Source organism: Nicotiana sylvestris, chromosome 6, assembly GCF_000393655.2.
Source record: "Nicotiana sylvestris chromosome 6, ASM39365v2, whole genome shotgun sequence".
NCBI lineage: Eukaryota > Viridiplantae > Streptophyta > Magnoliopsida > Solanales > Solanaceae > Nicotiana > Nicotiana sylvestris.
This window is the reverse complement of record NC_091062.1, coordinates 210709451-210723044: the sequence shown is the minus strand read 5'-3', so window position 1 is coordinate 210723044 and position 13594 is coordinate 210709451. Positions and strand designations below refer to the sequence as shown.

The 13594-nt window shown below is 31.9% G+C and overlaps 1 protein-coding gene across 1 annotated transcript; it reads left to right on the top strand.

The window, feature by feature from the left end:
• Window positions 1-4156: 4156 nt before the first annotated feature.
• LOC104213950 (protein BEARSKIN2-like) lies at window positions 4157-7526 on the top strand. The gene is made up of 3 exons (XM_070150259.1): window positions 4157-4427; window positions 5252-5522; window positions 6887-7526. The coding sequence occupies exons 1-3, from the start codon at window positions 4246-4248 to the stop codon at window positions 7331-7333; spliced, it is 900 nt and encodes a 299-aa protein (XP_070006360.1). The 5' UTR covers window positions 4157-4245; the 3' UTR covers window positions 7334-7526.
• The last annotated feature ends 6068 nt before the right edge of the window (window positions 7527-13594 follow it).

Sequence of the window (13594 nt, the reverse complement as noted above, 5' to 3'; positions counted from 1 at the left end):
AAAGAAAAGAAAATCTTTGTGCTTATATAGAAAATCACATCTTTTAACTCTTAAATAGTTAAGAAGAAGTGGTGTTTCACGGCGGCAGCGTTGTCGATTGGCTCGGCTTCGGCTTCGATTTATTTCCCATTTTTCATTATACAATTTCTTTTCTAATATTTTTTTCGCGGAATTTTAATTTAAAATTAACGGTTCCCAACAGTCGTTTTGAGTTTAAAAATGCGCAACTAGACTTCTACCGAAATGGTACCTCATATGAACAGGTACCTTTGCACCTATTCAACCCAGACTGTCTAGCTATAAATTCAGAGGTTTTGCCTCATTTTTCAGCACCAAAATCTGCATACTCTCCCCTCTCTCTTCTGTATTTCTGCATTATTTTCAAACAAAAAAACGTAAGCATCAGTGTGGTTTACTGCTGTTTGTTGACTTCGACGAAGTTGTGTAATCTCCATTGCTGGTATTACAGAATAGTTGTTCGGTTTTATCTTGGGAGGAATTAATCCAACAATTTTGGGCAACAGTGAGGGGATTAAATTCATTAAGAAAATACAGTGTTCTGTTGAGCTCGGAACTTTAATTATTCTGTTTATATTCTGTTTCTGTTTCTGTATGTTTTATTTTTTTCCAGAAATCATTTACGAACAAAGGTTTCTAACAATACAGAGCTCGCTACTTTTATGATACTCCCTTCATCCTAAAATATTTGTCATGTTTTGTATCTCGAGAATCAAATACATGAACTTTGACCGATATTTTTATATGTAGTTTTCTTAGCATATTGATATGAAAAGTGTAAATTATACTATTTTTTGTATCGTTTTCGAATATGTAAATTTTAATTTTTAGATATTATTGAATTAATTTCATCCAATTTACTTAGCTTCAAAGATTAATAGTCAAATCGACTCTCGAGAATTGATAAGTATTTTGAAACAGAAGAAAAGAAGGCATATATAGTAAAGGCATAATGACTTCCTGGTCACTTAAACTTGTAAGGCTTTTGAAAGCCGATACACAAACTTTGGACTTTCCCATTTGAACACTCAAACTCGTGAAACTCTTAACTAATAAACACATTTGACCCTTGCATGTATGTGTGTTTATCTTGAAGCCGTTTCTGGTGGTAGGCGGGGGGGGGGGGGGGCACTGTTAGGCGTAGATGGAGAGGAGGGACAGGTTGGGTTCGTTTGGTCGTTGTTGTGGGTTATAGGTGAAGCCTTGTTTCTGGTTGTTGGGGATGGTGCGAAGATACAGGAGTGGTGTGTAGAAGACGAGATCCGAGGGGGGGTGTTTCTATTATGGAAATCGGCACACACACGCCATTTGAATGTGACTTGTACGTACTATGTCCACGTAAGATTAGCTACTGCCACATAAGCATAGTCAATGGTCAAATGTGTTTATTAGTTATAGGTTTCACGAGTTTGAGTATTTAAATGGGAAAGACTAAAGTTTGTGTATCGATTTTTAAAAGCCTTACAAATTTAAGTGACCAAGAAGTCATTTCGCCTATAGTAAATGAACAGAAAAGAAGCGTGAAGTTGAATCAACAAAACTAATAAACTTCCTTGAGGTCGTCTCCTAACATGTGCGAAGCCCGAGCTATGGCTACTGAATCTCCAACTTTTCACATTATATACAGAGCCCTAAACCTAAACCTAAACCTTGACCCCTGGATTCCGGATTAATTTAAAATCAAATTCCATTAATCATTCATATTAAATATTGGCCGTCCACATGAATTTGCCAATCCCGAGAAGGTTTGTAGCTGTTTTTCACCGAAGTTTGCTTAAGAAACAATCAAATATTTCTTTATGTGTCCTCGGGATCATTTATTTCCTTTTAATAGTACAGGAGATTCATGTTACAATATGTAGATTGAACGCGTTTGTGCAGCAAGTGGATTTTAAGCAAGTTGGCTACTAGTAAATATTACTCCCTCGGGTCCACGGTCAATTTATTTTTTTATTTTGGTTCAAAATAAGTGTTCATTTATATAATCAAAAAAAATTTAATTAGTTTTTACAAAATTACCCTTATTTGCATATCCCTAAAAAGTTTTCTTACTCCTCACATAAAATATGTAAGGGTTGTTTAATTATACTAAATATTTTTGTATAGAATTTAGTATTTTTTTAATGAGCATGCCAAAAGCAAACTGGTCAATTATTTTGGACCGAAGTGAATATACGTATGCAATTGCAGCAAGTTATTTCACTTGCCATGCATGCATGACGCAAAATTGGTAATTAAAATCACCTCGGCAAGTTGATTATGTGGACTATCTGGTCATATAATGCGGGAATAATTCATGGCAAGTGAAAATAAACCTTCAATATACTAAACCTAGTAAGTACAAGAAAAATACTCATACTAATGATCAAAGAATACAGATCAACGAATCCTAATTAAACATTTATTAACAATTTAATCAATTTTCTACCTCAATAAAATGTTTATATAGATAGTACAATATGACATAAGTGTTCTAACTTTATGTTAGATTAGTTAGTGTTTGATGGGAATATTTGAGAAGAGGTTCTTTTGTCCCTTATTGAAAAAAGAAAGAAAGAAAGTGATGTTTAAAAGCATTTCTTTGACTTATATAGTTTGAATATTTTTAAGGATATTTTAGAGGAAAATTGAAATTTGACTATATTATTAATATTAATAGTCAAGATTGGGAACTTGAGCAATTTTTTTTTTAAATTTCAAAAAGCATTTTTAACAGTTTTCTTTTAAACTCAAAAAGGTGACTATTGGTTTTAAAAGGTGCCTGTTGGCAAAGGTTGAGTCTGTTAATTCTAAGAGACGCCTAAAATAGTTTATAAATACCTCATTCCTCTCCAAAACAAAAATCATCAGAAAAACAATAGTTTTCCATCTTCTTCTCTTTCTGCTATTTACAATTCATAAAAGTTTGTTCTAGTCGAGTTAATTACTGATACTCGAATTTCAGAGGCTTTGTAGAATTCTGGAGGAATTCTGCCATAATTCCTGCAACAACGAAATTGGGAGGCTTAAATTTCTTAAGGACAATGACTACACTATCAAAACCTAATTATTTCGTCCCATATTCTGCTATTTTTTCTAACACTTTATTCGATTTTGGAAATAAGCCGGTTGCATTCATTCAACTAGGATGTGACAAAAATAAGAAAAAACTACGTAATATGTAGCTAAGTGAGTATTTCTTCGCCATTTGGTGACATATATATTGTGGAACTGATAATCTATTTTTGAATTTGAATAGAAATGTGATCATTAGTGACTTTTGAACTTATAGTAACAACTGGATACAACATTTGTTAATTTTGAATAAACAAAAAACACTATAAATTTTTTTTCCCAAAAGATAAAAGTAAAAAGTGATTTTGTTCTATATGAATTCTCCCCAAAGAGGAACACAAAGATGAATATCATCAATACAAAAATGAATTACTATAGAGTAAATAAAGAGTTTAAGCTATACTATTTTTTTTTTTTACTCTAGCAGGCCAATTTAAGGATATCCGTGGATAAGTATTCTTAAAATATGAAATTTGTAATTTTGAAAATAAAACAAGCTAAAAATATGAAATTTGTAATTTTGAAAATAAAACAAGCTAAGTTACATGCTACAACAAAAATAGATAACCTGATTGTTTAAACATATTCCACAGTGTATACAACTTAAACCGGTAAATTAATGTGTCCATAATCACTAAAAAAAACTGAAATTAGCTACGAACGTCGTCGCTAATCTGTCGCTAAATTGCCCCGTAGCTAGCAGAATTTCTTAATAATCTGTCGCTAATCCGTCGCTAAATGAGGTTGGCAACGAATTATTCTGTTTAGCTACAGAATTTGGCCGTCGTTAAATCATATTTTTTTAGTAGTGAATTCAACCTCTCATATGCGCGTGCGTATAGAGAAAGGGCTTACAGGAATAGGGTTGAACCATCTTAAATATTTGAGTCTCAGTACGTGCTATTGTAACTTGCAATTTACTTTAGCTTTAAGAGTTAGCGCCGGCGGCGTCATCGGCCGTCAACTTTCTCTCCGCACAATACCTAGTTGATAGTTGAGACAAAGAGGATATATATATATATATATATATATATATATATATATATAAGAGCTCATCTCAATCAAATAAAGAAAGAAAGCTACAGCGAGAGAGTGCAAATTAAGAGATCGTCCGTTTAATATTTTGGGGTCAACTGTAGCCGCAATTAAGGATCGGAGTACAGTTTAGCATATATGGCTTCATCAGGTGGTGGCGGTGGTGGTGGCGGTGGTGGTGTTCCGCCGGGGTTTAGGTTTCATCCAACAGACGAAGAGCTTCTTCATTACTACTTGAAGAAGAAACTTTCATTTCATAAGTTCGATATGGAGGTAATCAGAGAAGTCGACTTGAATAAGATGGAGCCCTGGGAATTGCAATATACGTATATATATATATATATATATATATATATATATATATATATATATATATATATATATATATATATAGTGTTGGTATATTTAGAGATTTTAGAGCTACTCTCATCAGATTTTACTACTTTGGTTATCAACGAGAAACATATTTTGCCAGGGCGTATATAACATATATGTGATGGGTTCAACTGAACCTATAATTTTTGATGCGGAACATAAATTTATGCTTAAAATTACTTTACTGAATTATAACAAATACGTAGTAGATTTGAACCCATAATTTTAAAAATATAACGCGTAAATGCTAAAAATCTTAAAGCTAAGCTGAATCCGTAGAGTTTAAATCCTGGATCCGCCGTTGTATTTCGTTGTGTTGAGACATATATAGTATAATTGTTTTCTGATAGAGACATAGTGAAATTAAGTAAAAAAGTGATTTGTCTAACTGCTTAAACTTTTAGACGAACATATATGTTTTTAATTATTTGTTTTTGATATGTAAGAGTAACATGAATTTAAGATCTTTTTACACTCGCTGAAAAGTGTAAACTTTATTTCAGTAAGATAAAATTTAGCTACGCCACATCACGTTATATATAAGTATATGATCATTTGATCTATTAAACACCAATATTCCTTCTGTAGATTAGTTTTATAAGGACATATTAATTCAAGGAGAGATCACTCTTATACTACTCCTACTTGGGCATAATATATAGCTGTTGTAGTAACAATTCAGGATTTCTTAGTTATTATTGTGCTGATGACTGATGCACGTAATTAGTGGGAAATTAAGTTTAAGAAAATCATGCGATGTTTCATGTACAGAGAGGTGCAAGATTGGATCAACACCGCAGAATGAGTGGTACTTTTTCAGTCACAAGGATAGGAAGTATCCCACAGGTTCAAGAACAAACCGAGCAACAAATGCTGGATTTTGGAAGGCAACAGGCAGGGATAAATGCATAAGAAACACATTCAAGAAGATTGGTATGAGGAAAACCTTAGTGTTTTACAGAGGAAGAGCTCCACATGGCCAAAAGACTGATTGGATTATGCATGAGTATAGGCTTGAAGATTCCGACGAAAATTCAAGTGTAAGTTGCTTCATGTTCTGCTTATGGGTTCGCCGAATTCAATAGCTTTAGTATCGTGTTAAAAACTCATGACATTATATATATTATAAATAATTTATTTAAAACTCAATCCAAAATCCTTAAAACTCAAAATCCTAGCCCCCCTCTAGTCCCTATTCAAGGGATCACAAATAAAAGATTTTTCTTTTAAATAAAGTAAAAAGATAAGATGACTAAAACAAGCATAGATGTGGCTAGGGGTGGCAAACGGTCGGATCGGATCGAGTCGGAACTGAGTGAGTCGAAAATGGGTAATTCAAAAAACGGATAAATTATCCGACTCAACCCGTATTTAATTAAGACGGATAAAAATGGGTTATCCGATGGATAATATGAATATCCATGACTTATGAGAGAATTCTTTGTCTCCCAAACTTGAGAAACCCCCAATTTGAGGCTTTACAAATGTAAAAGTTAAACACATTAGTTATCCATTGGTTAACCATTTTTTAGGTGGATAATATGGTTCTTACCCATATTTGACCCATTTTAAAAAGTTTGTTATACAACTAATTTTGTAATAGATATATGAGTGAATAATTATTTTTTTTTGAACCATTTTGTCACCTCTACATGTGGCGTACATGCATAGATTGAAGAAAGACCAGCTGGTTGAAGTCTTGCATAGTCAATTGCATGCATGCAATCATGTGTATGAAAGTCAAAGTATTTAAATGATAGTACTAATAACGATTCAATTAATTAGTGAATATCTTGACGATTGACTTTTTACCACAAAATCTTTGACTATCAGGAGAATTTCCAGCTTGCTTGCTTAGGAATTTGTTATCCATAATTACGATTCAGCTGAATCCTTGAACGGCGCAATAGAGGCTAATAAATGAAACAATATAGGAAGACTTTAATTAAGTTATATAGACTGATAATTTATTTTATTATGGATTATCAATCAATACTTAATTAGTAAATTGTGTTTTTATAATTAAGGTCTGCGTACACACTACGTACTTTTCTCAGACCTCATTAAGTGAGATTATACTGGGTTGTTGTTGTTGTTATTGTTGTTTTTATAATTAATTTTAAGTGATATAATTGTATAAATATTTTTTACATGTTACTGCATGGAACATAAAAGCTAGAGAAGTTCTTCCGACTTATTACGATTGTTTTTAAAAAGAATTAACCTAAATAGTCATCCACCCAACCGCTTAAACTAAAAATAGTCGGTGAAATTATACTATATATATATATATATATACCCCTGTATTCCTATATAATTTATATATATACCGACTAGAAAAAATAAACGTTGAATCTAGCTGACTATTTGTGTAAATTAAATATCCTTTTTTTAAAATGTGCAGGAGGATGGGTGGGTGATTTGTAGGGTTTTCAAGAAGAAGAACCTATTCAAAGTAATTGCAAATGAAGGTACAACTGACACAGGCTCAGATCATCTACTAAACAGCAGCACCTCAATCCACCAACCTCGAACAACCTTGATCACACACAAAGATAGCCCATATCTACTACAACACCAACAACACAGCCATGACCATAGCTTAAACTATTCCCATATTCCTACTGCAGTTGCTGCTACTTTTCCACAACATGAGTATAATTCACATAATAATAATAATATTCAGTTAGCACAAAACTTCATGTCATTGGGATATAATCATCATCCTCATGACTTCTCATCAGGTGAGTCTGGTTTGGAGGTAGCAAATGTTGCATCATCTTCTATGAATCAAATCAATAATCACCTTCCGCTGCGTGGAGAGATGGACTTTTGGAGTTATGGAAAGTAATAATTAATTAAACGACTTCTATGTGTACACAATGGATTACTAGAGTTACTATACAATTAGTTACATTAATTAGCTCTAAACTATGTATAGATATTGAAGAAACAGCATACTTAATTAATTACTTGTTGGTGTATTATATATATTGGATTTTGGGGGGAAAATTGTGTCCCCTCCTTATAAAGTTTCTGTTTGTTGTGCCATGATTATTGGAATGTAAATTTTCTTAAAGAATAGTTTTGTGATTTAAGAAATCGAACCAATTCTAAGTTGTTGGAAGATAATCGTGCAATATAATCCCGTTAGTTGCCCCTTAATTTACAAATTCTATGAGCTAGTATGTTAGTATTTTATTGGAATATATAATATTTCATTGAGTTTCTTAGCTAGTTCAAGGGATATATTATGATAAATAGAGTTTTGTACAATATTCAAACACGACTCTATGTATTTCAAAAGTTATAAGTTAAAGTAGAAAATGAAAATGAAACACGAGTCTATAGGTTCATGACACAATATTTTTTGGAACTTGTCACTAATTACATGGTTAAAAATTATTAAAAGTGACTTGCATATAGATTTGATTTGCATATTGTTCTTGTTCATAGTATTGCTTAGCTGTTGTTTTTGAATGAGTGTTCATAATATTGCTTAGCTCTGATGGTAAGCAACCCCCACTTCCAACCGAGAGGTTGTGAGTTTGAGTCTCCCCAAGAACAAGGTGAAAAGTTTTTGGAGGGAAGGATGTCGGGGGTCTATTTTGGAAACAGTCTCTCTACCCTAGGGTAGGGGTAAGGTCTGCGTACACACTACCCTACCCAGACCCCACTAAGTGGGATTATACTAGATTATTATTGTTGTTGTTGTTGAGGGCCATGAATGATGAATTTGTGATAAAGAGATTTTTAACTTGAACTATGTGTTTGATGTGTGCCCATAAGTTTAAAACTTAAGTGAGTTAGTTGTTCTGCTTTTAAGGATTAGGCAAATCAACCCAAATACTTAAACAATGATCAGTTGCACCCCAAGTTTAATTTCAACCTCTGTCGGAACTCCGACTCAACTCTATCATCCATCCTTCTCATATCACCAATAGCTACGCAAAAGCTTCACATTGACCTCATAATACTAAAACAAACTCAAGTACACAAAAATTCAGTTCATAAATTATTTGGAGCAGTATTGTGACGATCAAGATGGGTTATAAAGGGTCGAGAGTCGGTGCACTACTAGAAATATGGAAAAAACCGACCAAAATTTTCCGATCATCGTTGGTCGGTCAAAAAAAGCGACCAAAATCCGTCCAGCTTGAACGAAAACAGGAAAAAAAAATATTTTACATTTATTTTAAAAAAAATACCGACCAAAGTTGGTTGGGTAAATTGGTCAACAAGTTCGAGCTGGTTAGACTTGCTTAGTCAAAGAAACTTTCACATTACCGACCAACTTTGTTCGGTAATGTAGACCCAATTTTTTAAATTTTAATAGTTATATTATTATTTAAAATGGTTTATAAAATTTAAAGAATTTTATTTAAATTTACCGACCAACATTGGTCGGTTAATGCAGGGGAAGCATTTACCGACCAACTTTGGTCGGTATATTTTAATCTTTGGAAAATAACCTACCAAAGTAGGTCAGTTATTAGGTCAACATTGGTCAAAATTATGAATCACAAATTTGTGAAGATCCTAATTAGTATATATAATTTATCATCAAATATATCTATTTGTATATATAATTTCATCGACTTATAACTTACTTAGATGCATCATTGAATATTAAAAATAAAATGTTTGACCTATATTTATTAATAGTAAAAACAAAACGTCTTGACCTATATCGATTAATCTATGTCATGCATTATTAGTGATGAATGAATGGAAAATAGAAGAATTATTAGTATTAAGTAAACGAGTTAAATTAATAGGTCAAACATGGTCAAACTTTTAATTTGAATCGCATTAATATTTACTATCTAAATAATATAAATGTAATCCGTTAACTCTTTTGTAATACAAATAATGAATACACTAACTATATTATAACATGCTATATATGTAGTTAAAGTAGCACAACGAAGTGTGTGTGTTATATATATACATACACTAACATATACTATAACATGTTATATATATTGTTAAAGTATTACAATGAAGTGTCTCTATGTGTATGTGTGTGTCTATATATATAAAGAACACGAAGCGCTAGGAACACAGGGTCGATTGGTTTATTTTAGGGATAGATCACTTGTGAAGATCCTAATTAGTATATATAATTTATCATCAAATATATCTATTTGTAAATTGATTCATCGACTTATAACTTATTTATATACATCGATAAATATTAAAAACAAAATTTAGATAGATGAATACAAAAGGTAAAACGTCTTGACCAATATTTACTAATCTATGTGATTTGTAATTAGTTATAAAACGAATGAATATATAAGACGAAATGTGGAATTCAAATAAAATAAACGTCTGATATATATACCTTTATTTTTTATTATGATTGATTAATTATATATATGTGTGAATAAACTATATGTTTATAATTTATTAATAGTAATTAGTTAATATAATTATTATAATGATTATGCTGATATAGTTTATAATTAATTATAGTAAATATATATGTGAATAAAATAAATACTTATAGTTTATAATAATTTTTTATAGTTTATAATATTTTAAAAAAATAAAAACACAAAAAATAATTTAGTCTTTAAAAAAACGACCAAAGTTGGTCGTTAAATGGTCAAACACAATTAACGCTCGACCACTTAGTGTACTGACCAACGTTGGTCGGTAATTCTAATTCCAGATCCCAAATACGGGATTTTCCCCTTATTTTTCTCACTCTCTTCTCAAAATTTTCTCCCTCAAAATTCCCTTAACTCCCACTCAATACCTTCCCCTCTCCTTCTCTATTTTCCTCACACAAATCTCATTCCCCACCCCGTATCGCTACTGCCTAGCTGCTCCCCCCCGCTGCCAGTTGCTACGCCCTCCACTGCCGCTCCCCCGCCACTTCCTACAAATTTCAGGTTTTGATTTGAACTTACATTGTTTGTATAATTTTAATATTTTGTTATTTCGTTATGAATTAGTTAATTATTGTTTAAATTGATTGTTTAAATTTGAGTTTTATTGAAATCTAGGGTAGGTCATGTTAAAAGTGAATTGAATTGAATTGAATTGAATTGTATTTTTAGGATTTGTTCTTGTGAATTGAACTTTTAGGGTATGAATCGAATTTTTAGGGGTAAATGTTGAAATTTTCGGATAGAGCTTATGTTGTGTGAGGTTAATTGAATTGCTTGGGGTATTAATTGAATTGTTTAGGATATGGGTTGAACTTTTAGGATATGAATTAAACTTTTAAGGGGGTAATGGTTGAATTTTAAGGGATAATTGTTGAACCTCTTGGGTGTAATTATTAAAAATTAATTATCTTAAATAACTAAAAAAGATTTAATTAATTTATAATTGTAAAATAAATTAATTTATTCTTGTTTTATTTGTATAGATGGAACATCGTACTTGGATATACAATAGGAATTATCCTAATCGGCGGGGATTGCAGGAGGATTTTGTAGAAGGGGTTGATGACTTTATTAGATATGCAATGTCACTTCCATCATACCAAAGTGAAGGAGTAATTAGGTGCCCTTGTGTCAAGTGCGATTGTGTGAAGTTTAAAAAACTGGAGGAAGTTAAGCTTCATCTTTATAGGAAAGAGTTTATAGAGAATTACTTTGTGTGGACTAATCATGGAGAGATCGATGGTAGCCGTGGGATATTTCATAACATGGTTGTTGGTGAAAGTAGTAGGTCGGTGGAGAATACAAATCTTGATTCTAGAATTCAGGATATGGTTGGGATACTTTTGGGATGCACTTTGGCGGTGAGCCCAATGAAAATCTTGAATAAACTCCTAATGATGACGCAAACCATTTTTATGAACAATTAGAGGAAGCTAGTCGTCCACTACGTGATGGAAGTTTGCACTCTGAATTGTCTGTTGCATTTAGATTACTAAGTATCAAATCTGATTGGAATATTTCTCAAGCAGCCATGGACTTTTTCATTGACCTTATGAGTAAATTAGTTGACCCTAATATCAACTTACCTGGTGATTTCTATAAGGCAAAGAGATTGGTTTCTAAGTTAAGACTTTCGTCAATGAGAATTGATTGTTGTGAAGGTGGTTGCATGTTATATTACAAAGATGATGCAACTTTAGACAGTTGTAAATTTTGCGAAAAGCCTTGTTTCAAGAGGCCTTCCAGCGGGAATATGGTCGTTGTCAAGGCGATGCATTATTTACCTCGTATACCTAGGTTAAAGAGGTTATATGCGTCGATGAGTTATACTCCTCATATGAGATGACACTTTGAAAATAGATGACCACCTGGTGTTATGTGTTATCCTTCAGATGGAGAAGATTAATCACTTTGATAGGACATATCCAGATTTTTCTAGTGAACCAAGGAACATTTGGTTAGGTTTGTGTGCGGATGGCTTCACACCTTTTTCTATATCTACGACAACATATTCATGATGACCTATCTTTCTTACCTCTTATAATTTACCACCAGAGTTGTGTATGATTAGTCTATATATATTATTAAATTGTATTATCTCCGGACCACGTTGTCGCACCTCCTTTTCGCCGCGCCCGCAGGGCGCGTGGGGAGTTTTCTCCAATTGAAGGACAGTCGAAACGGGATTTGTTTATTTGTTTTAGAGTCGCCACCTGGGAATTTTAAGGCGTCCCAAGTCACCAATTATAATCCCTGAATCGAGGAGAATATGACTCTGTTTATTATTCTGCGAACCAGAAATCCTGAGTAAGGAATTCTGTTAATCCGGAAGAAGGTGTTAGGCATTTCCGGATTCCGTGGTTCTAGCACGGTCGCTTAACTGTTTTTATTATTGGCTTAATTACCTTGATTTTATTAAATACATTGATGTTACATGTTTTTACTACCGCTTATTGATGACCCTTCTTTGAATCGAATTACGCGTACGTATATTCGTGTTAAAAAAAATTGCGGACTTGTGTCACGCGTACGTGTACACAATAACTTTTTATAATATATTTATTAAGCAATCATTTTTCGAAATTGTGTTGGATCAAGAATATTTGTTTTTCTTGAATAATGAACCGTACATCTCGGGTTTTTATGAAATTGATTTAACGCCTTTTGGAAAAATCCTTTTATTAAATATTCGTTCGAAATTGCGCGTACGCATAATCCGAATTTTTGCTTTTAAAAATATAATCAGGGTACGCGAACGTATCCCTAATTGTGCAAAATATTCGTAATGATATTAGGGATTTTCCACAAATTGTTTATTATATCTATACATTTTTATGTGAAAATCATGATAAATTCCCATTTAAGGTGCCCTTAAATTCTTTGAAAAGAATTTACAATTTATTAAATGTTGACCGTTGATTATATTTTCCGAATATAAGTTATATTCATTTCAACTATTCAATTTCAAAGGACAGAATACAAATATGATTAATATTATTTAAAAAAAACAAATATGACATATATATATATATATATATCAAAGAATAAATTGCATATAAAACTGAAAATGAATGATTCATAAAGGAAGGAAATATTTTCCAAATTTTTTTTTCATGATTTACTTAATGCAAATTCTATTTCTAATTACCATTGATATCAAGTGTTGCAATTGGTACTTATACATCTCGTTTCATTCTCATATAATCGCTTTTAATCTAATAAGCCTAATTATTTGATCAATTTGTCTTATGAAGGTATATAGGTATCGAGTTTATAAGAAAGGAATTATTATACAAGTTAATTCAATAAAATTACCTTACATGCAACTTAACTGTATATCGTAAACATTCATAACATTTTAACATTGTAACAAGCTACATCATATCACCTTTCGCCAACGTTTATACACACATCTATTATCTTATAAAAATATACCAACAACACCATCTTAACCTTATTTAACAATAAATATCACTACTGTAATTTTCTTGGCACTTCTACATCACTTCTTGCTTAACTAACAACAAAATTAAATAATGACCAACATTCATGCCATATTCCCTACTTTGACAATTTAATATGATTAAACTAATGAGATAATGAGCTAATATTATTACAAATCTTTATACGAACTTTCAAAGTAAGACAATTAGCTCATAGCTATCAAATTGAATTCACTACTAATTAACTAACATAAAACAAAAATGAAATTT